The sequence below is a fragment of the Denticeps clupeoides genome, chromosome 1 (genome assembly GCF_900700375.1).
Source record: "Denticeps clupeoides chromosome 1, fDenClu1.1, whole genome shotgun sequence".
Taxonomy (NCBI): Eukaryota; Metazoa; Chordata; class Actinopteri; order Clupeiformes; family Denticipitidae; genus Denticeps; species Denticeps clupeoides.
In genome coordinates this window covers 20440212-20467901 of record NC_041707.1, presented here as the reverse complement: position 1 = coordinate 20467901, position 27690 = coordinate 20440212, and the positions used below count along the sequence as shown (strand labels likewise).

At 42.9% G+C, this 27690-nt stretch overlaps 4 protein-coding genes across 5 annotated transcripts; 2 read left to right on the top strand and 2 right to left on the bottom strand.

Moving 5' to 3' along the window:
* Positions 1-1421: 1421 nt before the first annotated feature.
* si:ch211-212k18.5 (sal-like protein 1) lies at positions 1422-7766 on the bottom strand. Its single transcript, XM_028987225.1, has 3 exons — positions 7566-7766; positions 2808-6139; positions 1422-2628 (listed from the first exon to the last, which is right to left on the bottom strand). The coding sequence occupies exons 1-3, from the start codon at positions 7639-7641 to the stop codon at positions 2371-2373; spliced, it is 3666 nt and encodes a 1221-aa protein (XP_028843058.1). The 5' UTR covers positions 7642-7766; the 3' UTR covers positions 1422-2370.
* A 2666-nt stretch (positions 7767-10432) lies between these two features.
* On the top strand, positions 10433-12316 carry ccnb1ip1 (cyclin B1 interacting protein 1). The gene is made up of 5 exons (XM_028996253.1): positions 10433-10524; positions 10870-11168; positions 11254-11400; positions 11509-11674; positions 12159-12316. Exons 2-5 carry the CDS (start codon positions 10872-10874, stop codon positions 12314-12316), a joined length of 768 nt encoding a protein of 255 aa, XP_028852086.1. The 5' UTR covers positions 10433-10524; positions 10870-10871.
* Positions 12317-12743: 427 nt separating this feature from the next.
* ttc5 (tetratricopeptide repeat domain 5) lies at positions 12744-21032 on the bottom strand. Its single transcript, XM_028983011.1, has 10 exons — positions 20935-21032; positions 16596-16728; positions 16182-16393; positions 15887-16040; positions 15703-15794; positions 15237-15293; positions 14130-14276; positions 13652-13866; positions 13191-13335; positions 12744-13020 (listed from the first exon to the last, which is right to left on the bottom strand). Exons 1-10 carry the CDS (start codon positions 20998-21000, stop codon positions 12901-12903), a joined length of 1341 nt encoding a protein of 446 aa, XP_028838844.1. The 5' UTR covers positions 21001-21032; the 3' UTR covers positions 12744-12900.
* Positions 21033-21312: 280 nt separating this feature from the next.
* Positions 21313-27664, top strand: men1 (multiple endocrine neoplasia I). 2 transcript variants are annotated; one of them, XM_028982152.1, is made up of 11 exons: positions 21313-21467; positions 21799-21866; positions 22080-22577; positions 22811-23019; positions 24091-24219; positions 24335-24375; positions 24468-24555; positions 24843-24979; positions 25949-26087; positions 26178-26351; positions 26470-27664. In XM_028982152.1, exons 2-11 carry the CDS (start codon positions 21830-21832, stop codon positions 26998-27000), a joined length of 1983 nt encoding a protein of 660 aa, XP_028837985.1. In that variant the 5' UTR covers positions 21313-21467; positions 21799-21829; the 3' UTR covers positions 27001-27664. The 2 variants fall into 2 exon arrangements, with proteins under 2 accessions (XP_028837985.1, XP_028837994.1); XM_028982161.1 differs by lacking the exon at positions 21799-21866.
* The last annotated feature ends 26 nt before the right edge of the window (positions 27665-27690 follow it).

The following is a 27690-nucleotide window of genomic DNA, read 5'->3' as shown; positions in this document are numbered from 1 at the left end:
TAGAATACATCTCATCAGAGCTATTCGCTGCTTTACAATGTCCTCAGCTAGCTAGCTAATTCAGTTTTTTAGTTGTTGTGGCTAGTGGGGATAAATTGTGCTGAAAGGTACACTAGAGCTGTAATTGAAACGAACAATTGCAGATTTTTTTTTCTTTGTTGAACCCTCGTTACAGATGTAGTTTGTCATTCTGATATTTGAAAATGAATGGTGAAGCTGTAGGTAAAGGTGGGTTGTTATATATACTGCTACTAGGTTGGCACAATGAGGTTTATCTGCGGTCAGAATTCCTAATATAGTTAAATTAAGGCATTGGTTTCAGGGTCATCAATTGTCAGGAACAATCTCCTCTCCAGGCTTTAGAAGCTGGAATGACAGCAAGTGTCTTTGTGTGTACAAGAGTGTGCAAAAATGTGATTCAACTCAGAAAAGTACTCAAATTATTTAGGACACTTTGCTTGTAATTGCATTATGGTTATAAACCTCAATGTAACACTTTAAACACAATGGTTATTGCTCACCCATGGCTAAGTGTTTGGCTTTTTATTTCAATCACCTCAACAATGGCGCACATAACACAGAGCAGTCTTCATCCCTTGTTCAACCACAACTGTATGGGCTCCATTCATCGACCAGCTGCCCCTGATGATCATGAAGCCAAAACACGTATTTGTGGATTTGTGTTGGAGGCTTTCTTTCTTTTTTGGTTTTTGATTGAGATGTGTCTGCTGCTCCGAGTGCATGTGGACAAACTTCTCACACATGCCTTTTTTTGTTCTTTACCCATTGTCTCATTCTCTTTCTCAAAACCCCACATTCCTCTCCTTGGTTACTGGTTGTCATGGTTTCAAGAGCACAGCTAGTGGGAGGATTAGGAGCCATTTTGGGGGACAGCTGGCCAGGTCCCTCCCCAACTGCCCCCTGTCCCGTTCATAGACACATGGGGGGGGAGTGAGGAGAGTCATTGTGAGGGGATTAGAGCTTCCTGTGAGTCAGCCCATTACACATGGAAGGGGGGTAGAGCAAAAAAGAGAAAGAGGCTGAAAGAGAAGGAAAATGAAAGAAATTCAACCAGAGAGTGAGAGAGAGTATGAAAGGGTGTATGAAACACAGGCAGGAGAGGGCAAGGCCCTCTACAGCTGCACAATCACACAGCCAAAGTCACATGTGTGTGAATGTCTGTGTATAAACACACACACACACAATCACGTTCTCCCTTTCTCAAACTTACACAAAAACATACACTCCCAGACCTGCTATATTGAAATCTGTCTCTCCCTCTAGCATTGTAATAAAACACAAACGTACTACTGCTACAAACATACTAAAGCTTACACACAATCCAGTCATTCACCATTTTTTAATGACATCAAAAGTACAACCTACAATAAAAAATCTAAACAACATGAACGAGCTACAGTGAAGCAATTCATAGGAGAAATGAAATACATACAAAAACAAAACAGTAGAATAACTTTTCAGAAATAACAAGGGCTAAGTCATGAAGAAATTGGGACTTGGTCTGTACCTAAATAGTACATTAACACACATAAATGTCAATAACATAACATTTCTTCAAACAACAGCATCCAAATGAAGCAGTATTGCATCATTGCAATCATTGTCATCATCACTGTGACTCAATGTCTTTGTTATTTGCTCTTTAGTTCAAACAGAGCAGTGAGCCAGAGGTGGAAAGTTTAAATTATGAGAATAAAGGTCCTCACCATTGTTTTGTTCCAATCAACCAGGTTTTAACTCACTCAAGAAGTCAGTTCCAGGCCTGCAACATGAAGATGGCTGGACTTTTACCTTCTATTTCTATTTCTTCCATCCTAGTGGACCCTGTACAACTAAAACACTCCAGTAATGATGAAACAACACCATGAACACATTGGAGTGAAAAGAAAAATTTACATACATATTTACATCTGCTCATCAGTTGGTTTTGGTGTTCGCATTGTGCAATCATAACCAAGTAGTTACAAGCAGAATCCCTTTTTGCCTTTGCTAAGAATAAGTATTAATCATATTTTTGACCATTTAGGGAACAAGGAAGTTTGCCAAAACAAATAATGCACCGCGGTAGCAAATTACTAATAATAATGAGTCCCCAGTTTGATTCAGAGTCCCTCAATTAGATGGGGCAATTATGTGGAAAACACTACTGACTTAATCTTTAACATGAATCACCCTGTGATAACATAGCCACCCTGTTATCACTGATTTACAGTCACTAAAAAGTAAAAGAATAACCATTTAATATACTACAGAGCATTCTAATACAACCAAACAGTAGAAGATCTACAATAGTAAAGAAGATCTACTAAATAGTAAAATACATTCCTGTGAAAAGTAAAACCTGTACCTTTAATCAGTGTCTTTAACCCCATCCCCTGCATCTCTAATGTCTGAAGCATCTTCTGGTATCATAGATGAGTGTGTCTTATCTTGGCTCTTTGACAATCGCTTCTCTGTATCCTCTTCACCATGATTGGTATTAGCAGAGCATCCAGTAGCATCCTCCAAGGAATCTTTGCTGTTCTTGAGTTGGGTATGGCCATCAGGGAGTTGTAAGGTACGGGATGAACCGGCGCCAGAACTTCCGGAGTGTGTTTTCATATGACCCTGTAAACATTAACAGCAAATGTTGATATTCTGAAACTGATGTAAGACAACAACGTCTAACAACAACACATAGAGGACAAAATATGCAGAAAGGCTATACATCGATATCAGGTTGCATCACTTAGCAATGACCATAATATTATATGAAGTACCATCACAAACACAATAGCTTAACTAACCTTCAGTCCACTGCGGCTTGCATACTCTTTCCCACACTGGGAGCAGATGTAGGGCTTCTGTGGTCGTTCCTGTTGTGGAGTTTTGACCGGAGTGGTTGGCTGGGGGACATCAGATTCTTCTATTTGCTGTGTGCACTGCTCATCCACTTTAGATAATTTGTGCTGCACCTCTTTCTTGGAATCAGTAGTGTTTGGGTCGTCCTGCATTTTTGCATTTTCACTCTTGTCTGCTACTGCATTTTCATTTGAGCACACTGTGGTCAAACAATCAGTTTCTGACTCTTTCTTCTTGGACTTTCCAATGTCTCTTTCTGATGGTGTGGTGTTGGAGCCTTGGTTTGGCTTTGTGGGTGAACCAGGGCTGGAGGGGGGAATGAGTGTGGTGGATTGATCAGATAAAGAATAGGTCACAATGGATTTATTACCACTAATCTCTGTGTTACGAACATCAACCAAAGAGCCTTTGTTATCACTTCTAACATAAACACTATTGTCAGATTCCTGAGGATTCTGCCTGGTGCAAAGTGACAGAGGAACTCTATCATCTTCCTCCCCATCATGGGGTCCTGCGTGTTGAGGGCTAGTGCTATAAACATTGTTAATGCTAGCTTGAGCACCATCACTGGGTCCCTCAGCTAAAGGCGAGGTTGCAGTATGGGGGCCATTGTGGATAGGAAGACGTGTGCAAAGAGCTAGTGGGTCTTTTTTGTCTTCAATTGGATCATCACTAAGAATTGGGCTGGTACCTGAAGTAGTATCAGACTTAATGCTTGAAGGATCTGGGTTAACTGGTGAAGGATCTTTAGAAACAAATTCTGACTTGGTACCCAAGTTAAGAGGTTGTTGTTGTTGGATTTGACATTTTGGTGAAGCACTCGTGCTCAGGTTCTCTGGGCCATCCTCCAAACCGAGCTCAGCTGCTCCTTCAGGTGGCAGTTGCCCCCCCAGATGCATTCGGATGTGGTGTTGCAATACCACTGCATTGGTGAACTTGCGCTGGCAGAGCGGGCATGAATTCTGAGCCCGTGCATTAGGAGGTCGTGACCGGTGAGTGGCCAGGTGTGCCCGGAGGCTTCCCTTGGTGGAGAAGGAGCGACCACACAGCTTGCAGGGGAACGGACGCTCCCCTAAATGAGTAGCTTGATGGAGTCGAAGTGCCCTGGGACAGCTGAGCACGCGGAGGCACACTCCACACTGATTTGGAGAAAGGGAGAGAAGAGTAGGAGCTGTGCCTGACATGCTCTGGTTGCTTAACTCACTGCTATTCACTGTGGGATTCAGCCCTAGGGCAGCCATCATCTCTCTACGGTAAGCTGAAGTGGCGCTGGAAGACAGAGAGGTACTATCAGTGGACTGGCCATTGCCATTAGTTGGTGAATCACTGGAGTTCAGCACTGAGGTTCCTTGAGGCTGTTTCTCCAGCTTCTGTGCGAGCCTCTGGAGCTTGGAAGTTTCAGAGGTAGCTGTGGAAGAAGGCGAGGTGGAGGTAGAGGAAGTGGATGAAGATGAGGAGGTCTGAGGTTTTGGGTAAGGAGAAAAGGGAAAGGTGAGCTGGGCATGAGGTGAGGAGAGGTGGGGTGGATGCAGTAAAGCTAGCCCTGGGTGGTGATGCAAGGGGGCTGTGGGGAAGAGAAGCTTAGGCAGGTGGGCCATCTGAGCGTAGGGTGACGCAGAAAGAAGGGCTGAGTGTGGGGGGGTATTCTCATCAAAGCGCTGCTGCTTGGCCCCCTTAAACTGTGCAGCAACAGAGGGATTGGAGGATGAGGATGATGGGGATGAGGAAGTGCTAACCACACTGGCTGCAGAAGCACGATTTAGCTGAAGCAGTGAGTGTGTTGTGGACAGAAGGGCTAAATCCATGCTAGGAGGCAAAGGAAGGGAAGATGGAGATGGTCTTGAGGACGATCCAGATAGGAAGCCTAAAGCCATGGTATCAGAAACTCCCACACCACCTTTGACCCCGAATGGCTCCTCATCATCAGCGCGACGCTTTCTACGTCTTGATCCAGAACCACTGGCAGGGCCTGTCTGGCTCTGCTCAGATAGGGCAGGTGGGAGTAGGGAAAGTGACAGTTCAGGATTCTGCTCTCGATGGCGTAGGAAGTGAGCCTTGAGATTACCGCGGGTGGTGAAGCGGCTGAGGCACACAGGACACTGGTATGGCCGCTCTCCTGTGTGTGACCGCAGGTGGATCTGCAATGATGAGTCACTGCTCAGGACCTTCCCACAGAACCGGCAGGTGTGCTGCTGACGGCCAGAGGCCGAGGAACCCGACCCCATTCCTGACCCCGAGGATGACCCCACCCCAGAACTGGGTGTCAAGTGATCCTGAGGGAGTCCAGAAGACATCAATGGAGACGTAGTGGAAAACCCAATACCATTGGCATGACTGAACGTGGACGTGTTTGGAGATTTTTCATGCAGATAACGAGCAGGTAGCCCCAGAGACAGTGAGAGGGGGTGAAGGGAGGCAGCAGAGGAGATTAGGGATGCAGAGGTTGAAGATGCAGATGATGAAATTGAGGAGCTATTGGGTGCCCTTGTTCCATTAGAAATACTTGATTTGGACACTGTGGGCTGAGGAAGAAGTGGAGGCAAGCAGGACAGCAGAGAGGTGGCTGTGGACAGAGAATTAGCTGTTGAGGAGTGTGGTGGCGAGGGAGATCCTGTGGATTGCTGATGAGTTTCAAGAGCCCCTTGATGAGCTTCTGGAGCACAGACCACCCCACCAAGCCGTAGAACCTGTCTACAAATCTCCTCTGTCATCTGCATCTGGTGAATCTGCCTCTGCTGGAGGACTCTGAGCTCGTCAAGAAGCACAGACAGGGTTGGAGGGACCTGGATCTGTCCTGTGGGGCTGGAAGGCACCTGGTGAACAGGGCTGGGGCTGCCCTGGTGAGGGGGAGCTCCTAAAGATGATGAGGAGGAGGAGGACAAGGAAGAGGAAGTGGTAGCAGTGGCTAATATTCCCAGCTGTGGGGAGGTCATGGTGGAGTGGGGATGACTCTGGTTGCCCTGGGGAGCGCTGGAGGTTTTTGGCTGCTGGAGGGGAGGTGATGAGTGGGTCTGGGAGGAAAGTGAAGGATGCGGGAAATCGGGGGACAAGGAAGAGTGGGTGTTAGGGAGAGAGGTGGTAAATGGGGCAATGTGACTTGGCCAGTGAGGAGGCGAGGTGCTCTCATTCGGAAGAGAGGGGGCGTGGAGACCCCCAGGGGATGGCCGTGGTGCCAAGGGGGGGTTGCCCTCCTGGAGAGATGATGGAGAAGAAGAGGATGATGATGTAGGTTCTGAAGCCAGAGAGGTTGAAGGTGACTTTACAGTCAACTGCTCATCTACAAAAGAGAGACAGACCCACAAACAGACAGAATTGATAAGGTTAGGATCAGGTGAAAAGCAAGTTCATAACTGCATAATTTAACAGGGTTTCATGTCAAATGTTTTGTTCCAGTATTCTTTATGAATTTGTGAATCAGGTTTTTTATTCCAAATATGAGGTTCATACTTCAAAACCAGATTAACATTTTTGTTTGCTGCAGCAAAAGTTATGTGGACACCTTGATGCTCCTGCATTATATTTCTATAGACATTGCTGCAACAACCCCTAACCCCTCTTAACCCATGCCTTCCCTCATCAGTTGCTTCTTTCATCTCTCTGTTCACCCTTCCCCCCTGACCTCAGAGAGGGGTCAGAGGTCACAGCAAGCTAAGGGTTCTGGGCACTGTCCAGGAGCTCTGATTGGTCTGTTGATCTGACCTTTAGAGCTATAGGGTCAAATTCTTTCAGAATCTTGAGCAGAAATAAAAAAGAAAGAGGGAGAGAAAAAAAAGAAAGAAAGAAGGAATGGGTTGGGGGAGCAGTAAAAAGAAATAAATCATCCTTAATGCAAATGTGTACTCTGATGGCATGAATGAGTGTAAACACCGATATTTAGTCCTGGTTTACATTGCCAGCTGGATTGTCTGCCACCATTATATTCACAAAGGTATGTTATGTTTTAAATGGGACACATATTGTAAGTGTCTTCACCCACCACAGAGTATATTTTTGCCGACAAAATGGCGCAAATGGAGGTGCATTCTCTCTGCCCCTGAATCGTATGAACTAAAACCCCCTACCGAGTGGGAGTGAACAGTGAATAGAACTATGAGAGAGAAAGACAGAGAGAATAGGGAGGGAGCACAGAGAGCAGAGAAAGAGGGGAACACGAGGGAGAGAATACAACCAAGAGGAAGAGGATAAAAAGAGAGAGAGGGAGAGAGGGAGAGAGATTAATCTTTACCCAAACACCCCTCCACCTTTTCTCCTTGAATGGAGGACTTCTCTGAAACTAATGAAAGACCTCCAGCAGGCCAAGCCCATCATCTGTGAGTGATGGGCTGTGAGTGATGCATGCCACTATTTGTGCCGCAGGACAACACACAGAGCCAGTTGGGACTTTGTCAAAAGCTCAGCACTTTTTTGTCACCCCATTCACACAGCCTGCTTCTATCCCATTACTTACAGTTTGGCTCCCGTTAAACTGTATCGTCCTGAATTTATCTTGACTAACGAACACGGTCGAGTTTTTTTTTTTTTTTTTTTTTCGTGAAACTAATATTATTATAAAGAGACCTCTTTTTTTTACTTTCAAACAACTGCAGAAACGGATTTTTAATCATTTGTCGACAATAATGATGGAGCGCAGTTGATATTTGATGTTGCATTGGCTAAGAACGTGAGCTACAACAACAGAAGAAGAAAAAAAAAAGTTCCCCCACCTGGCACTAGCAGCGGCGCGCCGCCCGGCTCCGCGTTAACGAGCTGCTGCGGCCGCTTCTGTTTCCGGCGTGACATGCTTCACCAGGAGTGGAGCGCAGGGAAGGACGGGGCGCCTCGGCTCGACCCCGCCGGAGTCCTCGGAGGTCCGCGGCGCCGTGGAGAGGAGCTGGGGTCGAGTCGCGCTGCGTCCGCTGCTGCCGCTTCTCTCAACAAGTAGTCTTTCTCCCCCCCAAAAAAAAGTTGCCCCCCCCCTACACCGCGCTTCGGACCCCCCCTCTCGGTGGAGAGAGAGAGAGAGAGAGAGAGCCGCGCACTATACGCACAAGCTCTCCTTGTTCTTAGCTGACATTTGCATTTCAATGGCGTGGAACACCGTCTCTCTTCTTTTTTCTTTTTTCTTTCGCGCAGATTTTTTTTTTTTTCTTCCGCGCAACATCCTGTGTCCGTCATCGAGCGTAGACCCCTTTTCTCGTAAATTAAAAGCAGGTTGTGAAAACACCTTCACGATAACAAAAGAAAGAACGCCCGGCCCGACGGGACCCCGTCTGCTTATCTGTCCTGTTATCTTCGGCGGGTTTAAGGAAAGCCCAACACAGACACCTTCGGAAAAGAAATACGATGCACTTGCGCGCTACTTGTTTTGTTGAGGAGCGAATCCACATTTCGGCTTTTCTGCGCACAGCTCAGCACCAGAATAGAAAGAAATAACTTGTAAATTGCAGTAATCAAATTGATCCAAATAAACATGCATGATTATGGTGGGCAAGTGTGTGCAAAAGGGAATGTGAAGCAACAAAAAGACAAATATGTCTTAGTGCTGTTTACAGGCAGCTTTTTAAAATTAATATGACTTGTGTGCTTTCAGATGCTGCTATTATATGTAATCCCACTAATTACATTGTCAGGCTATCAATCTTCATTATTTGATCCGGTCTGAACCATCCCTCAGTTTGGGAGTGAGTCGTCCACTCTCGGTATCGCTCCTCTTGTGTCGGTATGGTTCCACCGAGCTCTTTTTAAAAGGTATTCAATGGAAGGGAATTTCCAACAATGGCGACCTGGACACAGTTCAGTGAGCATCTCTCTCTCTCGCTCTGAACTCCCGGATCCATTGCTTTGCCACACAATGCCCCCTTTTCACACAGCCTCTGCTCCCAACACCAAGAGGAGCAGGCATGAGGCGGGGGAAAAGCCATATTTGATTAGCTTTATCACACACACACACTCTGGGTCTCACATATGGAGTTAGGAGACGGAGTCAATCTATTATCATGCAATTTATTATGTTCAGTATAATCTGCACCATTTAACTGGTAGTAAAGAAATCGATTCAGAACTCTATAGTAATCCAATGCTTTTCTACTTATTTTATGATAAGTATACATGTTTTTCTAGTCGGCATTTCTAATGGTGTAGTTGAGAAAAACAAACGATATTCTCAGTTGTGCTAGGACAGAGGCTACGAATTGACCCAAATAAAACCATTTAGCTGAAGTTGGGTGATCTGCTGCATTTGCAACAATTAAAAGTTTTTGCCAATAGCATCTGATGAGTAGGTTGTTCCAAAAACCGGCTTATCACAACTGGTTTGGTGTTACCTATTATAACACACCAAATTGATCTTCAAACGGGTATTCATTACAGTGATGGCTTAGTTGATGTTTAGGGTATTGCGGATAAATGAGTGCTTATGTTTGAGAAATAGTGGTTCAACCAAGCCTAAAGGGATTAAACAGAGATTTCATCATGCATGTGTTGCTTTTTTTTACATTAACCCACCTGGAGACACAATGAAATACCCACCTATGGAGACACAAAGCATTTTTATGCACTGTTATCTACAGTTTTGCATAGATAGGATAATTGTCCTTTATTAGGAAATAATAAGTGGGACATTTCCTGAAGATTATTTGCTTAATCTTCTATTTGTTACTACCATGCTTTAAATGTGGTGGTAGTAGCCTAATGGGTAACACACTCGCCTATGAGCCAGAAGACCCATGTTCGAATCCCACTTACTACCATTGTGTCCCTGAGCAAGACACTTAACCCTAAGTTGCTCCAGGGGGGACTGTCCCTGTAACTATTGATTGTAAGTCGCTCTGGATAAGGGCGTCTGATAAATGCTGTTAATGTAAATGTAATGAAATTAACATGGTAACTATTAATTTCTTAGCAACTTTATTGTAATATTTTTTAGATTAATTTGCATTACATTTACACTAAAAAAATACTATAAAGACATTGTTAGGGGCAGTGGTGGCCTAGCAGTTAAGGAAGCGGCCCTGTAATCAGAAGGTTGCCGGTTCGAATCCCGATCCACCAAGGTGCCACTGAGGTGCCAGTGAGCAAAGCACCGTCCCCACACACTGCTCCCCGGGCGCCTGTCATGGCTGCCCACTGCTCACTCGGGGTGATGGTTTAAATGCAGAGGACAAATTTCACTGTGTGCACCGTGTGCTGTGCTGCTGTTTATCACATGTGACAATCACTTCACTTTACACTTAACTTTGTTATAAATTACACTGGTAGCTGGAAATTGAATATTATCAGGCTCATTATCAGTAGCAATTAGTTCTTACTTCCTGTGTTGTGTTAAATGCAAAAAAGTTGAAACGGTTAATTAATTGTTTTTTTTTTCCTACCGCTTGGAATGATAAAAATGTAAGAAAACCAACTTATTGTGTATCTAGCGAATAAAATGTAGTTTCTAACTGTGTCAAATATATTTTTATTCACTTTTTTTTATTGTAATATTTTCTACTCAAACTCAATTTGTGTTTTTTTCATGGAAAACGAGGACATTTTGAAACCGATTATGTAGAATCAGTTTTGTCTCCACGCTGCCTACGCTACAATATGGAGTGTGATAAACAGCCCATGGCTAGTGCTCCGTGCTCATAACCTTTAAATTAGCAGCAAACCTTGCCCACTAAAAATATCCCGTGTTCAAATGAGGTAAGGGTTGCTACGAAACAATGGCTGTGACTTTTTATTGATGAATATGTTTATATGTAGTTTTATACAAGGTTTATTATAAAATATGTTATCCAGTTAGCAGTTAGCTAGCTAGGCTAGTTGCTAGCCCTTTAATCACACTGACACTCACTTAGTTTAGTAAGATTATTTGCGGAAACATTCAATAATTATATCTTTTTTGTAGATGAAATGCTATAAAAAAAAAAAGTTATCCAGTTGCTTTTAAGGTAAAAAAATATTTGAATGCTAGCAATTGGATTTTGTGCAGATGTAAATATTTAAGTACAGAAATATGTAAATAATTGCTGGTTTATTCTTTTGCAGACATGTCCCTGTGCGAGGACAGCCTGTTTTGTAATTTTCCAAAGTGTCGAGCGAAACTGATCGGATTCGCTTGGGTTACATCGTGCTCCCATGCTTTTTGTGACCAACATGGTGCTGGAGAATTCAGCCGCTCTCCAGCCATCTGCCCCGCATGTTCTTCAGCATTGTCAGGAAAACTGGACATAGTGCGAACTGAACTCTCTCCCTCTGAAGAATACAAGGCCATGGTGCTGGCAGGACTACGTCCAGAGACTATTTTAGACATCACTGCACGAGCACTGGCTTTCTGGAATTATCAAGTTAGTCAGGCGCAGCAGAGGTTTAACATGGTTTTGGTTATAACATCTGAAGCCAGTTATTGATGTTTCACCTTCTGCCTTACAGATTCATCAAGAACGACTGTTTCAAGAATATAGTCTGTCTCGTGCAGAGGGACAGGTCAAGCAAATGGAGAAAATGCTCACTCAGCATAGCCAAAGTCGTGAGCTAGAGCTCAATGCTTTGCGAGGGGACATTGCCTCACTGAAGAAGGTCTCTTGGTTGTCTGTAAAATAAATGTATCAGTCAGATTCACTCAGTTCTGTGGGAAGATAATATATATTTTCTTACATTCACCCATCCTGTTATTGCACGCTGCAGGTGATGGAAGAGTATAAGCGGAAGTACAGTGAGGTTTCTGAGCGTCTGATGGAGAGGAACAGACAGTACCAGAAACTGCAGGGTCTCTATGACTCGATGAGGCTGCGTAGCATGGTGGTTGGAGAGAGGGAAGGAGCGCATCAGTGTCCCACTGAAACATGCCAAGGTTAGGTCCAAGTCTTGGCTAATGCACGGCTACTAAACATGATATACTCGGGGTAAATTACCTGCAAAGATGTCTAAGAATTTCATTTTAATTGTCAATATGGTAGCTTGCAAAGTTCTAAAAAATAAAAGCATTATCTGTTATGTTATAACATACATTTAACCAAATGCCATCGATGATAAATTTAGGATAATTCATACTTTTGTTCTGTTGGGAGAGCTGAACATTTTGTTTTCAGAGGGCTTCACAAAAGCCACCGGGGCCCCTTAGGGTGAGTAAGACAGAAAGAGGAGAAACAGTACATGTATGGAGTGTTAAACATGCACACAAACAGGGGGATGAATTCTGCACTGTTCGCAGTTTCTCGTTCAATGGAGGTAGTCAGCATCAGTGAGTTAAGTGTAGAGAGGGATTCATAATGCTATGAAAATAAACTGTATTGTATTATATATTAATACAGTAACATAATACTGAATGTTCTCAGGTGTGTCAAGGCAGGCAACCTCCCAATTCAGTCCTCAGTTCCTTGGACATGAAAGGGACAGTTTATTCTCCTCCCATGAGCCTGATGGAGTCAAAAACTTCTTTCAGTTCAATTCACCCAACAAAGATGCACGTTGTTCTTTTAATCTGAAGAAATGACTTGTTCACTGTTCAAACACTAACATTAGCAATTTTGTTCCTGATTTAAGTAAATTAGTAGGAATTATAAATTCTAGTATTTAGGTGTAATTTAATATAGAAGAACAGTGTAAATCGTAGTATAATTGTAGAATTATTTTCACATCAAATGTTCTGCAGTACTTTTTGTTAGTTATGAAGTTGTGGATGTCAAATAAAATTGTTTATTTGAAGATATTATTTGAATTCATATCAGAAATGTGATGGCATTTCATTATCCCTTATCTACAACTGAACTAGTGGTTGTACAAGCACATAAAACTAATTTATTATATTACCATATAAGCTTAATCACATGGGCTGGGCCTTTCATATGACTCAATTGCAGCACTAGAACCAAGCCACACTACTGTATTTGAAGGATTTATGTAACTACAAATGCAAAAGATAGGCAACAAAAAAGATTTATTGTCAGTTGACAGCAACAGGTTTCAATAGCCCACACAAATCCCACCATAAATGCATTTAAAAATGTATATACACATCATATAAAGAAAACAAAAGGACACATTTCTATACACATAGCGCAGTATAAAACTCCAACTTCAGGGGTTCAGGGGTTTGTAGCTCACATAGGCTGCCCTCTGGCTCTGCATAGGTTGCCTTTTTCCATTGACGATGAGGTGCAGTGGAGAGTCCACTCGTATACTACGGAAGTCAAACGTCTGGGCGGGTGGGAAGAGAAGCAAACATAGTTCCAGAGTGAAATATGTACATGCTTATAAAGAGTTGCCCATTTGCCATTCTGTTATATTTAACTATTTAAAAGACAAGCTTACAGCTATAACAAAATCTATAATATAGTAAGAAAAAGGCAGAAATTGCAGACACTGACCTTATCTTTGTGTGTGATACTGTGCCTTTTGACTTGGGGTTCAGGGATGACAACTGTGTCCCCTATCAACACTCCCCAGCTGTCTGCAGAATTGTAGACCATGACCACAGAGCATGTCTCCTCACTGTCAACCATCCCAAAGGTACTGAAAGAGAGGTGGAAAAACAAGATAAATTGTAAATTCATAAAAATATTTTTCATCCACCCAGCAAAATAAATGCAAACCCCAGCCCATTATGTTCATGCACAATGGAAAATACTAGAAAAATGGAGCGGTGATACCATGTTTTGCCCAGCAGTAATAGACGTCTGAGCTATTGTGCGCCCTTGGGGAATCCTCCAGAAACAAGTGTAAATTAAAAACCTCTGTGTTCAACATGTACATGGGGGGGTAAGTATATTTATGGCCGCATTGTCACCCATCCTCCTATGTTCATCTACTTGCTAAAGAGCAAACTCACAATGCCATGCGGCCCTCCGAGGCCAGGCTGAACACCACCTTGCCCATTGCAGCCACACCAGGGTTTTGCCCATGCTTTAGTTCTGACAATGATCTGGGCTCCAGGCTTCCTGTTTTGCCATTGGTAGACTGGAACTGAGGGGAGGCACAAGGTCCTAGAGCAGATATGCTGAGACTAGACAGCATTGTGCGTAAACGCCGTGCCTTTACCTTACCCTGAGAAGCAGAATGATATTAACATCAGATTTCTTCAAAATAATTCAATTTATTACAATCATCTACAGTAAGATAAAGTTTAAATGAAAAGTAGCTGAAAAGAATGCATATGAAATGAAAACAACGGTGTACACAAACTTTGGCATTGAACTGTAACACATGCACAGATGACCATAACCATGAAGCCACTGCTAGTAGAAAATCCGAAATCAGAAGACATCATCTTGACTTGTACACTAACAAAGTCAATCTGTGTTACTTACCTTATTTTCAATGAGTGTTGTGATGCGCTCAAGATAGTCCAGCAGCTGCCTCTCTCTTTCAGGGGGCTCCTCCCATGCTGGGTCAAGGGTCACTGCCCGGTTGAACCCAGCTAGAGCTGAGCTGTACATCTCCTCATACTGAAAGAGCTGAAAGGACATGATCATATTCAATTAAGACAGTTACAGTAAAACCTACACCCTGTTAGAAGCATTTATTCTTTCCTAATTGTGCAAGTAGGTTGCAATTCTCTAATTAGATTACCAGAGGCAAACAGTAACAAACTAAGAGTAATTTGCTACTGTTTAAGTGCAGTATCTGTACTATACTAAAAAAAAATTCAATTTCAACTACACCATCTTACTTGTTAATCAACAACATTAAAAAGGAACAGAATACATTTAATTATGAGGTTTTATGTAGTGACATAACTGTTCCACTATGTATCTTATCATAATGCCATTGGATGATGTTACATTGGTAGTTGAGAAATATGTTTGATGTTCGTAGAGACTATTAAAATGGGAAGACATAAGCGTTTCAAGATTGACAACAATACAGCAAGCATTTTATAATCATCCTCTCGTGTTCAGAGCAGCAGACAAAGCTTTGTGGTTAGCAGGTAAACAGAACACCTACTCACACCCCAAGCCTTTTAAATAAATCTGACTTGGCCAGATTTGTAACTACATTTCACTTGTTCTCCAACCCTTTATTAAATAGTCACTGTGCTTGACCTAATGGAACTTCAATGTTTTGTGATAATGATCATTTTAATGAACGTCACACAAATTAAACACACTCAATTAAAAGACAGTTGTGACTAGAGTTATGCTTAAAAATAGTTGGTTACAAAAATTATAACAGGACATTAGGACCATAATAAAAAAAAAAACACTGTACAAAATCTTTTGCAAAGCTTTGTGTGATCAGGGTCAAATTTGCTGCATGTTGTACTTGTATAGTTGTGTATATGGCTAATAATCTTGAATCTTTCATTTTTAATATTCAAGCACAATGCAAGTTCTCCAAACTGAGATTGGGCAGCAAACCTAAAGCTTTTCTCAACAGGGGTTCCAAAGTTGCAGAATGGAAGCTGGTATGGTTACCGTGGCTCTATTGAAGTGCAGGTCTGGATTAGAAGAGGCTGTTGTGTCTATTTTCTCCTGTGGAACAAGAAAAATGGCTGCTAAATACAGGTCTATAATATCCCTTCTCAATTGAAACGGTACCAGATCAACTCGCCTGCATTTCAACTGGCCAATGAAAAGTACCTGTGGCCACTATTAGGCTGAGGAAATACTATATTTGTTATGGAGATGAGTGGTATTATATGGTGGAAAAGGATCCAAAGTAACAGGATCATTAGTGAGGATCCATTAGTGAACATACAGTCTACATGTAACCACTTTATAATAACTCCTAAACTTTCTTTGGTGAACGCGCATGACAACTATTATGACATTCAGGGATTGCAGGTAGATTTCAAGAAAACACAGAACTATTTAATATGTTGTTTTGATGAATCAGAAAAAGACAGAAACCAAATTTGTGTGTTAGTGTACCATAACTCACAGCCTGTGCATAAGCACTCAGAGCTTGCTGAGACATCTGGGGGTTCTGTCCACTTGAGAAGAACAAGTAGATGTAAGCATTCCCCAAAATATCTGCACAATTCAATGACAATGAAACATCAGTTTCAACATCAGCTAAATTGCATTCCTGGAAAAAAAATAATAAAGCACAGCAGTGCACTTACACCAAGACGTCCCATCGGTGACATCCATCTGCACTGCTTGTCGGGCCAGGTCTACGCTCTCCATGATCCTCTTGCTTTGGTCTTGACCCGCCCCTTCTGGAGGCAGCTGCTTGAGGACCATGGAAAGGCTGCGAAGTGAAACTTTATTCTTTTTCTGTTGAAATAATATCAGTAGAGAAGTATACATTAGTATGCAAATGCAATAAGGTCCTGAAAGATTAGATTAGTTAGTACAAAAAAGGTGAGGAGAACAGAACGGTCCAATCCTATCATCTTTTCTCCCTCATCTTCTCACCTGCTGCAAAGCCCCAGTGAAGCAGGTCCTCGCAGCTGCAAGATCCCCCTTTTTCCAATATTGCTCCCCAAGTGTGTTCCACCCATCCACCAGCCCTGGTTCCAGCTTTACTGCTCGGGAGAGGCTCTCTTCGGCTGCTGGACTGAAACCTGGTGCCACATTGAGGCAGCGGCCACGCAGCAGCAGAAACTGAGTATTGTGCCCGTAGATCTCTGAAAAGCATAAGATAAAAGCAAGCCATTGCAAATAGAGAGCTTCTTTATTCTTGCGATAACAATATTGCAGCCACAATGTCCAAGGAATGTCCTCAACAACATCACTAAAGATGCACCCAAACACAACTAAACACAATGTATATCATAAGATGGAAAGAAAATGGATGATACATCCAACTAGAGCAGAGCTTCAGCTCACCCTGCTTCTCTTCCAGCCTTTTGAGTGTCTTGTTCATCTGTTCAGTCACATCATTCTGTTTCCTGTTGGCATCTTCCACACTGTGCGTCTCAAAGTAATGATCCCTGAAGTGATACAGCTCGTCCACAAGATCCTGATTGGGTTGAAACCAGACCACACCACACCAAACCACACAACACAACCAAAATTAGGAAAGTGAATGTATAAGCAAATAGGTAAAGTTGGCTAGAAATTGTCAGATTTGATGTTCACAGTTCAATAAATCTTTAATGAAACATTGTGCCATCACAAAAGACAGCTTTATCCAAAAGTAGAAACATAGACAACGAGCTACAGGCAGTTTTTCACCCCAAAGGGCTGCTGGGAGAGATCTGTAAATTACATCGTATTCTATGTGCCATTGCCTGTCTGAAGAGTCAAGGGACCGTCTACAAAGTGCAAACCAACACACACAAGTGAATATAATGCTCAATAATTTAAATTCTACATAATCTAGTGCAAAAAAATTTCCCAATAAAGCCAATACCTCATTATAATCATACTACCCCTTGTAGTTTGCAGATCCCCCCCCCCCCCATTTTAAGGAAATTTCATTCAAGGCAATAGTCAATAGCTTGGCACATATCCAATGTGATGACACCAAAATCAGATAGCACATCTAAAGTATCCCTATGATCACACTACACTTCTTTTGAGAAATTAGCTTTTGTTTAATTTTGAGGGGTTAGCACTTATGAAGTGTGATGCCACCAAATTCACATCACATCCAGTGTGGTCCTACTATTTAATTTAAATAGCAAGTATCAAGCGTGATGCCACCAATTTCACCACACATCTATGGTCTCTCCATAATCAAACTATACACCTTATTTTGGGAAATGCGCTTCTGTTTGTAAGGATTTTTTTTAAATTGAGAAAAAAAAAAAATAAAATCAGTAACTTGGCACCAGTCTGGTGTGATGCCAACAAATTCACACCACACACTAAGGGTCTCACTGTTATCATACTACACTTCTTAGATTAAAATTAAAAGCAGATTTTGCCAAAGATTCTTCATTGAAAAAACATTTTATTGGTTTATTGAAATCACAACACACACCTTATCATCACATCACCTCCTAAAAGAGATCATTTATATCTATATCTTTTAATTTTTTAGATCAAATTTATCTTTTGACATGCAGGTGAATAAAAGGGAAAGAGAAAACAGTCATTCTTAACTAAGACTTTTGATGTCATTGCAGTTATTAGCTAGCAAGGCCACAACGGTGCAAGAAAAGTGACAAGTGTCAGTGCAATATTAAAAGAAACACTATTAAACAATGTAAGACACAGAAGAGAGAGGGGGGAGGTACATACAAGGTCATCATAAATATTTAACCAGTAAGAATAAGTGAAACTGTTGGGTAGGTTGGTGATTACACATTTGCCAGGATATTGACCCGGCCCATAGTCAGTAGTAGCAGTGGGATGATTGTAAGAAGTCTGCGTGTGCGCGCGCACACACACACACACGCACACACACACACACAAAAAAAAAAAAAACAGTGAGGAGGTAGATTAAAGAAGTGATGTCAGGGACATGGTGCATTAAGAGTTCTGACTGCCCACAGGTAGAAGCTATTCATCAGTCTGTCTGTTTTGCTCCTGCTGGATCTGAGCCTTTTTCCAGATGGCAGTATGTTGGACAGGTGACAGTTAGGACGTAGGTGGTTGTTTATGATCGCCCTGGCTTTGGAGAGAAACCTAGAGCTGGTTATTGAGACCAAGGAGGGGAATGGAAAGCCGATCTGTTCCATCTCAGAGCCCTCAGGAAATTGAGGGATTTCTTCACTAGGGTGGTTGTGTTTGTAGTCCAAGACAGGTCCTCAGAGATGTGAGTCCCAAAGAACTTGAAGGAAAACACCCTATCCACATAGTCACTTCTTACGGAGAGGGGTCAGCTTTTGTCTTCTGGAAGTCTATGAACATTTCTTTGGTTTTCCTGGTGATGAGAGTTAGGTTGTTGTAGTCACATCATTCTGTCATACGCTGGACCTCATCTCTGTAGGCTGTGTATTCATCTTTAGTGATGATGGTGGTGTTGCAGGGATGTGTGGGGGTGTGGTCACTGGTGTAGATGGTGTACAGGAGGGGGCTCTGCACACATCCCTGTGATGAGCCAGTGCTGAGTGACTTGGTGGACGATCTCCGGATGCCAACCTTGACAGATTGTGGTCGGTCAGTGAGAAAGTTTTGATGCGGGTGGAGGGCGCATGGACTGAGCTGAAGAGCATCCTTAACAAACTCCTAGGATTCTCCAGGTGATGCAGGGCAGAGTGGACGGCAGTGGAAATTGCATCCTCTGTGGAACTGTTTGCCTAATAGGCCAACTGGTGGAAGTCAAAGCTGGGGCTTTCATGTGCTTTAGGACCATATTCTCAAACACTTTGTAACCATGGGTGTCAGTGCAATGGGTCTGTAAAAGTGAAGTGATTGTCACTTGTGATACACAGCAGCACAGCACACGGTGCACACAGTGACATTTGTCCTCTGCATTTAACTCATCATCCTGTGTGAGCAGTGGGCAGTCATGACAGGCTCAGTGGCACCTCGGCAGATGGGGATTTGAACCGGCAATCTTCTGATTACGGGGACGCTTCCTTAACCGCTAGGACACCACTGCCCCGGCTGTAGTCATTGAGACCACTGATGGTGGTAGATTTGGGGACTGGGACTATTGTTGCAGACTTCACGCAGTGAGGGACAGTGGCTTGTGACAGGGAGAGGTTGAAAAGTCTGGTGAATGCAGGAGCTGAGACAGACTGTGAGCACAGTCCCAGGTATTCAGTCAGGGCCAACAGCTTTCCTCTAAACCTGAACCGTGAACCTGGCATTTTTGGCGGGTGACTGTGTGTGGGCTGAGCTCATTGGAGCCTATGGACAGGGCAGTTTGCATTTGCATAAATCCTGCTGCCTTTGTAATTGGTGATGCGTTTCAGGCCCTCATATACCTTTCTGGGGTTGTTGTCTGAGAGGTGATCTGATAGCTTATTTGAATAGTCCCCTTGTGCTTCTCTGATGCATTTTTTTGAGGTCCTGGTCCCCAGATTTGTATGCAGAGTTACGTCTCTAAGCGGCGTGTATGCTGGGACAACGAGTAGGGCGAGGTGACCAGACATACCCAGGTGGGCGAGGGGAACAGATCTGAACAGAACATGATCCAAGGTGCGGTTCCCTCTCATTCAAATTCAAATGTATTTATTCAAACAGGTCACACATAGTATGATATGCAGTGAAATGCTTTTAATGCTTTTAGGGCCTTCGTATGGTCCTGTTACACCTCTTAAATTTGAGAAATGTGCTTCTCTTTATTTTAAAGGAATTTTTAAAAGAGAGGGCCATTTCACATGTTCACAAATTTAGGCAGCACAGTTCTTAAGCATGCTTTGTTAAAATCCCCTGCAAGGATGTGTACTCCCTCTGGATATGTCCGTCACTGTTCAGAAATCGAGTTGTGCAGGTAGGCAAGGGCTGCGCTAACATTAACATCCGGTGGTATGTAGCATCTGGCGGTACAAGTGTACTTGTGTAAATAAGTTCTACCTAAAATCTAACTTGAACAATGTCCAGATATATGTAAGCCATTGTAATTATGAATACACTTAGTAAAACATCTAAGAAGTGTAATAGGACCTAAGTGTGTGATGTAAATTTGGTGGCATCATACTTGATTCTTGCAAAGCTATTTGTTCATTTTCATCTCTTTAAAAAAAAAGAAGCACATTTCTCAAATTTAAGAGGTGTAACGGGACCATTTGAAGGCCAAAAGCGCATGATGTGAATTTGGTGTAATCACATTGGATAGGTGTAAAGATCTTGATTATTACCTTGAATAAAATATATTTAAAATTAGGGGGGAAATCTGCAAACTACAGATTATTATAATGAGGTCTTGCCTTTATGGGGTAATTTCGTTTGCACTAGACTGTGCAGAAGTTGAAATACTGAGCATTATATTCACTTGCGTGTGTTGGTTTGCACTTTGTAGACGGTCCCTTGACTCTCTTCAGACAGGCGCCTGCACATAGAATACAATGTAATTTACCGAAAAACTGCCTGTAGCTCGTGGTCTATGTTTCTACTGTTGGATATAGCGGTCTGTTGTGCTGGCACGACGGAATCGAACATCAAATCCGCATATTTTTAGCCAGCTTTACCTACGTAATCAAGTTTTATCGAAGAGCCACAACCCATCTTTCTTGAACTGGAAGTGTTAATTACAGGACAAGGGTGACGATTAATCAAAGCAGCAACACAACATGCAAAAGATGAAATACAAGAATGACCAACCAATTACCTTCAAAAATAGCAGATCATCCTTTTCTGGTGTGTTAACCTCACAACAGTTCTCTACCGCCGCCATTTTTCCAAAAAACTGAATCTGGTTAGACACTACCATCTAGGGATCAGGAGGGGAATCACTCTCCCTGGGACGCGCACATTTCGTAAAGTGAACTAATAACGATTAGCGCCTAAATGTTTCAATAAATTAAACGTCTGACTGAATGCCACGGGGTTGCGAGATATTTTTTAACTATAGCCGGGCATCTAGTGGCTAACCCCAAAAACAGACTACATTTCCCAAAAAGCATTTCGCGAGCGCACTCTTGCTGGGGCCTGTTCGAGAGTGTGCCCGTTTGAATAAGGTGCGCCTGGTCGCTCCTTTGTTGTTCATGTGGAGTCCGACGAGCTACGCTCGCCGGGGCGCGAATCCAGCGTGTTTAACACTCCCATCATATTGTTGTGCGCGGTAAAATGCAGGAACGCGACATAAACATGTGGGCACGGCTGCGAAGTAACGGGATGTGGCTGATTTAGTTCAGCTTGCAGGTTAGTAGCACGTTAGCGTGTGTTCTAAAACTATATGACAGAAACCCACATCCGTTTATGTACTTTTAGTGAGCATTCACCATCGTAATATCGTCGAAAGCAGTGGAGGTTCGTTAGCTTCCGCGCATTGTCTACTTTCTGTCTGGCATGATTGCGCCACATTATTAACGTCGAGGCCAGAGAATAAAACTTATCCTGTTTTTATATTAGGCATATAGTAGCTTTTACAGAGTACCGAATCCGTATAGCCACTAGGTTTAACACGAGCAGTGCGTTAGCTACTGCTAGCATTTATTAGCTTGTTGGTAATTCAAAAGTGTGATTGTATCAGAGGTGACAAGGAACCAGCCAGTCTGTGATGAATGAGAAAAGTTCAAATAACACGAAGAAATATATTAGGTAAACAATATACTTTTATTGCTTTTAATATATGTTAACCAACTTTTGAAAGTGTTAAGGGACGGTGTACATATTTACTAACTGTGCTAATCTCAACACGTTTATTATTGCCAGTCAACTTGCATTGAACATGCACTCTTTTCCAATCCAATTGTGTGTGTTTTTTGTCCTTATGTTTTATATATTCTCACTTTTTTGCTATTGTAATAATAGGGCCGAGGAGTCACACCCCCTACCTGCACAGTAGTGAAGCCTCCACGGCCACACCCCGCACAATGGGGCTGCGTTCAGCACAAAGGAAGCACTTTCCCCTGCGTGGCATTGATGGCGTGGTTCAGCTTTTTGAGGCTGAGCTTCAGAACCCCCAGCCGGACCTTGCCTTACTTTCCCTGGTTTTGGGCTTCGTGGAGCACTTCCTAGCAGTGAACAGAGTTGTACCTATTAATGTGTCGGGAGTGCGATTTGAGCCTCTGAAGCCTGACTGCCCGAACTCGTGGTTCCCTACCGTGGAGCTGGGACTGATCTCGGCTCTGCACGAACGCTTCACTGCCCAGATTCGGGGAGCGGTGGACCTGTCCCAGTACCGGCAGCCTTCTGGTGGCTCTAGTCGGGACCTGGTGAAGAAAGTGTCTGATGTGATCTGGAACAGCCTGAGCCGGTCCTACTTTAAGGACCGAGCTCACATCCAGTCGCTCTTCAGTCTCATCACAGGTGTGTAACCACAGTGACGCTGCTGCTGCCGTGGTAGTGGCTAAGTGAACAAGGAAGACTGCTATGAACCAATTTACCCACAAATCAAGAATGGAAGGTTCACTTGTACCCTAAGCAACAGATGAAAATATCTGATTGTTATTAGTGAATGTAAAGTCAGCAAAATGAATACCTAAAACGTGATCATGTGTTCACTGTAGAAATGTAAAATGTGTTCCTCCATTTCTCTTCAGGCACAAAGTTGGACAGTTCAGGGGTGGCATTTGCAGTGGTTGCTGCCTGCCAAGTTCTTGGACTTCAGGATGTACATTTGGCCCTCTCAGAGGACCATGCATGGGTGTTCTTCGGCAAAGATGGTGAAGAGACAGCAGAGGTGACGTGGCATGGAAAAGGAAATGAGGACAGAAGAGGACAAACTGTGAATGCTGGTGTAAACGAAAGAGTAAGTCACCATAGATATAAAGTCATTGTTGTAATATTATAAATACTCTCTCTCTCTCACTCTCTGATATATATATATATATATATAGTGTGTCAGTGTCAAAAGATTGGATGCACCTACTCTGTGATTGAGAATCCAGTGCAAGAAACATTTAGTATTTTCTGTATGAGTGAAAGTGAAGTGATTGTCACTTGTACCCATCACCCTGTGCAAGCAGTGGGCGCCCGGGGAGCAGTGTGTGTGGACTGCTCAGTGGCACCTTGGCGGATCGGGATTCGAACCGGCAATCTTCTTATTACTTATTACGCTTCCTTAACCACTAGGCCAAAAAGCAAAGTTTTTTTTTTTTTTTTTTTTTTTTTTTTTTTTTTTTTTTTTTTTTTTTTTTTTTTTTTTTTTTTTTTTTAAACCTTGTTCACTGTTGTCATCATCAAAAGCTGCTTCATTTACAGCATTTGGCAGAACCTCTCACACAGAGCAACTTACAAAAGTGCATTAAAATATCCATCATTGAAGTATTCAATATACCCACTATCGCCCCTTAATGACAAATCATGACCCAAATTTTCAGCTTCTGAACCTGAGATAATAAAATAGCATATCACAGTATTCCAACACAAAAAAAAAGGATAAACCAAGATGACCAGCAAGTGGCGATGCTAAAGAGGGGAGTAATCCCTTTTACAATCAATTAGCTGCATTTGAATTAAAACAAAAACCAATCCATATCCAATATAGTCTGTCTTGCCATAACCAATAAGAATAAGTTTTCTGGTCTTTAATTGCGTTTATGGTGCTTCCATTACTGAGCACTATCGCCACCTACTGTTAAGTAGTGTGAACAGACGCTACTTAATTTTTTCCAGACAAAAGCCTGTTAGCCACCGGTTGAGAATTATTTAATTGTCTTGCGTCTTTAGTTTTGTTCTATAATGTAAAAAATGCAAGACACATGAATGCGTAGGTGTGCGCACTTTTGACTGCTTTGTGTGTGTGTGTGTGTGTATTTTTTTGTTTTTTCACTCTAAAGAGAACAGCAGCATGATTCTGTATTTTTCTGGTTTTGGACAGAGCTGGCTATATCTGAAGGGCTCTTACATGAAGTTTGACCGAAACATGGAGGTAGCGTTTATGGTGTGTGCCATCAATCCATCTCTAGACCTCCACACAGACAGCTCTGAGCTGCTACAACTCCAGCAGGTGTGTTTTCAAGTGGGGAGATTGTATGTTCTCTACAATATTCTTGAACCATTTGGAATTGTTCTGATTTTTGCATGTGTCCATATTCCACTTTCTCTCGCTCTTTCTGTCTCAGAGGTTGTTATGGTTACTCTATGAACGAGGTGATTTAGAAAGGTAAGCATTTTTAATTTAGCATCTGTATTGAGAATTGTCTGTAAGCGTATCAACAAGACAACTTGTTCTTTGGATTCTTGCTAATACTACAGGTACCCTATGGCCATGGGCACGCTTGCTGACCTTGAGGATCAGGAACCCATATTTGGAAAAGAAAATCCCCTCTCCATCCACCTCAAGGTTAGAACAGGATCAGAGTTACATCCTGTGAATTCACACGTCACAAGTTTTAAGAAACAGCAAACCAAAGTAAAACGGATAAACGTGATGAATAAATAAAGCGTTAATCCATAGTTATGGTACTTTTTTTTTTATGTATTTATTTTTTATTTTTGCTTGCGCCATGACGTCCACAAATAACTTAGTGATGATGAAGCAATCATTAAATGAAAAAACTGCTTTTAACTTTATAATGTATGTTTTACATTATGTAGCTCACCATGTTGCACTATTTTTTTTTTTTCAAGGCAGTGGAATCAGCCAAGAAGTACTACAACAATGAGCACATCTACCCATTCATGTACTTGGCAGGCTACCATTATAGACACCGAAATGTGAAGGAGGCACTGGGTTCATGGGCGGAGGCTGCATCAGTGATGCAGGAGTGAGTGCAGAGACTTGATGGCCGTTCCTGTCCTTTATGTCCATAAAGTTGAGATTTATTTGCAAAATTAAACCTGACATTCCCTCTGGACAAACAGTATTACATGTTTCATGTTAAACTATGTGCCTATATGCTACTCTAAGTAAGTCTTAAATAAAGTCTTACATACAAGCACTGGTAAACTACGTGATAGTTCTGAGCACAGAAATGTTTTTTTCTTGTTATCATTCAGTTTTATTGTATCAGTCATGGCACTTGGCGTGCAACATCAAGGATCCTTCCTTCCTTAATCCTGCAGATGTTCAGATTGCATGCAGCTCCCTGTTCGGGGAGAGAGAGAAAGATTGCAAATGGCCTTCAGCTTCTGTCCTGAGACCTTGCCAGATGTATGATACTAATTCCAAACTCCTCCTCTAAATACACACGTCTAATGTCTGACTCTAAAAATACAGCAGACTTGGTCATTTGGAAATGTCCAAGCAGTTCTTGTGTCCCTGTCTCTGGTAGGATGTCTGCATAGGGACCACACCTATGGCTGTCTGCCTCCTCTCCCTGCCACCCACCACTTCCACTTCCTGCTCTCCTTTTCCTGCCTCCCATTGTTAGGAAAAGGCTTCCTCTCTTCTGTCACTGCTACAGACTGGGAACGGAGCCATGAAGCCAATGGCTAAAACATTGGGCTGAATGAATAGAAAAACTTTTGGCTTTATTGGAATATCAACAAGTAACAATGCAAAGGGGAAATTACTAAGCTGGGCAATGGAAAGGGTTTGAACAGGATTCATTATGCCAGAGTTTGGAAAGATCCATAATCGAACATTTTGAATTTATCTGATTCAGCATATAGATACAGAGTTATAAATGTATTGCATAATTGATATGGTTTCTTTCTTTACTGACACAGGTCTGGTCGTTAAAATTGCCTTTTGTCCTTGTATGAATGTAATGCTATCATTTATTCCTTCTCAGCTACAACTACTTCCGTGAGGATGAGGAGATCTATAAAGAATTTTTTGACGTGGCCAATGATGTCATCCCAACTCTGCTAAAGGAGACAACAACTGAGAGTGGTGCAGAGGGTTCGGAGGGGACCGAAAAGGCAGAGAAGGTATGAATCTCATTCACTTAGTTAATTTCAAGTTTAGGAACCCAGCGTACTTGGTATTTTATTTATTTATTTATTTATTTACCCTTCCAGGACCAGACAAAACTGTCAGGAGCACTTTCTGCCCTTCAGGACCCAGAATGCTTTGCGCACCTGCTGCGCTTCTATGATGGCATATGCAAGTGGGAAGAGGGCAGCCCCACACCAGTGCTCCACGTTGGCTGGGCCACCTACCTGGTGCAGTCTCTGAGTCGATTTGACGCACAGGTAAATCGGTTCAGATCAGACCATTTTTCTTTTTTTTATATATGTTTTATCTGTCAAAAGTCTTGACAAATTATACATCAAACTGTTACCGATGCATTCAGCTTTCCTCTTTCCATAGGTGAGACAGAAGGTGACAATCATCACCAAAGAAGCTGAGCCCCAAGATGATGATGACCAATCTAGTGATGACCCCCGTGAGGGCAGGAGACGGGGCCCAAGGCGCGAGTCTAGACTGGAGGACCAGCCGCTGCCCTCTGCACAGCCTCCAACACAGGTCGCCGCCGGCACCCCAGCATCACCAGCCCAGCCTGCCCAAGCCAAAAAGGTTGGAGGGGAGGGAGGAGGCAGGCGCAGATCCTCTCAGGGTGGTCGCGGAGGGTCCGAGACGGAGGGTAAAGCTCAGGATGAAACCCCCAGCCCGACACCCACCTCAGCTCACCAAGTACCAGTGCAGAGTGGCCAAGTGGTCGCCTTCCACAGCGAGAAGATGAAGGGCATGAAGGAACTGCTGTCAGCAGCCAAGGTCAACTCCAGTGCCATTAAGCTACAGCTCACAGCGCAGTCGCAGGTGCAAATGAAGCGGCAGAAGCCTGCGCCCTCGGGAGACTACACCCTGTCCTTCATGAAGCGCCCGCGCAAGACTCTATAGCCGCCTCCGTGTTGTCCTGTCAGCCTCACATGGAAATTACACGTGGTACCCAGTCATGTTAACGTAGCTGCTCTCTGCAGATGTGATCTGCCGCTGGCATTCTGCACAAGTACGTTTCAGTGCACGGGGCAGCTTACTAGTTAACTTTGCAGATAAAAGCTACAACTAAGTACCCAGCCAACATTTTCTTGGTTCATCGGTGTTCATTTATGTGACACTGTCACAGCGTGCACTTGATCCCTCCTCCCCTCCCGCTCATTGCACTGTTAAAACCCAGCTACTGCTCTCACTGTTTTCAGGGTCCACCGTGAATATCCATGTATGCTGCAGCACCGGGTCCGGTTCGTTCGGAGTTGCCTTTTGTGTGTGTCACATGACCAAAGTAAATCTCTGTGGTAGCTGGCATCTTTCATTGTAAAGTGCGCGTGAGGAAGAATGTACTGTTCCGTTTGAAAAATCACTGACATTTTAGTATCGTCTGGGGTTTCTAGCGCTTACGGTCTGTAAAAACCACATTCCACTTTTCAACCCGATTAAAGCCACTTATTTTTCAGAGTTGCAGACATTTTTTTAGCATGTAACTGCACACGTTAGTACCAGACCAACTGCAGTTTAGTTCCGACTACTAGCCTTCTTGCTATTTTAATAAATTTGTTTTTAAATACATGGTTTGCAGGCTGTTTTATTGGG

Coding starts and splice junctions, on each gene's coding strand:
- ttc5 (XM_028983011.1), bottom strand. CDS start 21,000: ATGGCGGCGGTAGAGAACTGTTGTGAGGTTAACACACCAGAAAAGGAT. Junction 16,729..20,934: donor ATGATCTGCTATTTTTGAAG/GTAATTGGTTGG, acceptor CAACCCAATCAG/GATCTTGTGGACGAGCTGTA. Junction 14,277..15,236: donor TGCACTTCAATAGAGCCACG/GTAACCATACCA, acceptor ATGTCCTTTCAG/CTCTTTCAGTATGAGGAGAT.
- ccnb1ip1 (XM_028996253.1), top strand. CDS start 10,872: ATGTCCCTGTGCGAGGACAGCCTGTTTTGTAATTTTCCAAAGTGTCGA. Junction 11,169..11,253: donor TGGCTTTCTGGAATTATCAA/GTTAGTCAGGCG, acceptor TCTGCCTTACAG/ATTCATCAAGAACGACTGTT. Junction 11,675..12,158: donor TCCCACTGAAACATGCCAAG/GTTAGGTCCAAG, acceptor GAATGTTCTCAG/GTGTGTCAAGGCAGGCAACC.
- men1 (XM_028982152.1), top strand. CDS start 21,830: ATGAGAAAAGTTCAAATAACACGAAGAAATATATTAG. Junction 21,867..22,079: donor AACACGAAGAAATATATTAG/GTAAACAATATA, acceptor TTGTAATAATAG/GGCCGAGGAGTCACACCCCC. Junction 24,220..24,334: donor AGCTGCTACAACTCCAGCAG/GTGTGTTTTCAA, acceptor TTTCTGTCTCAG/AGGTTGTTATGGTTACTCTA.
- si:ch211-212k18.5 (XM_028987225.1), bottom strand. CDS start 7,641: ATGTCACGCCGGAAACAGAAGCGGCCGCAGCAGCTCGTTAACGCGGAG. Junction 6,140..7,565: donor CGCGCCGCTGCTAGTGCCAG/GTGGGGGAACTT, acceptor TCTCTTTTGTAG/ATGAGCAGTTGACTGTAAAG. Junction 2,629..2,807: donor CAAGCCGCAGTGGACTGAAG/GTTAGTTAAGCT, acceptor TAATGTTTACAG/GGTCATATGAAAACACACTC.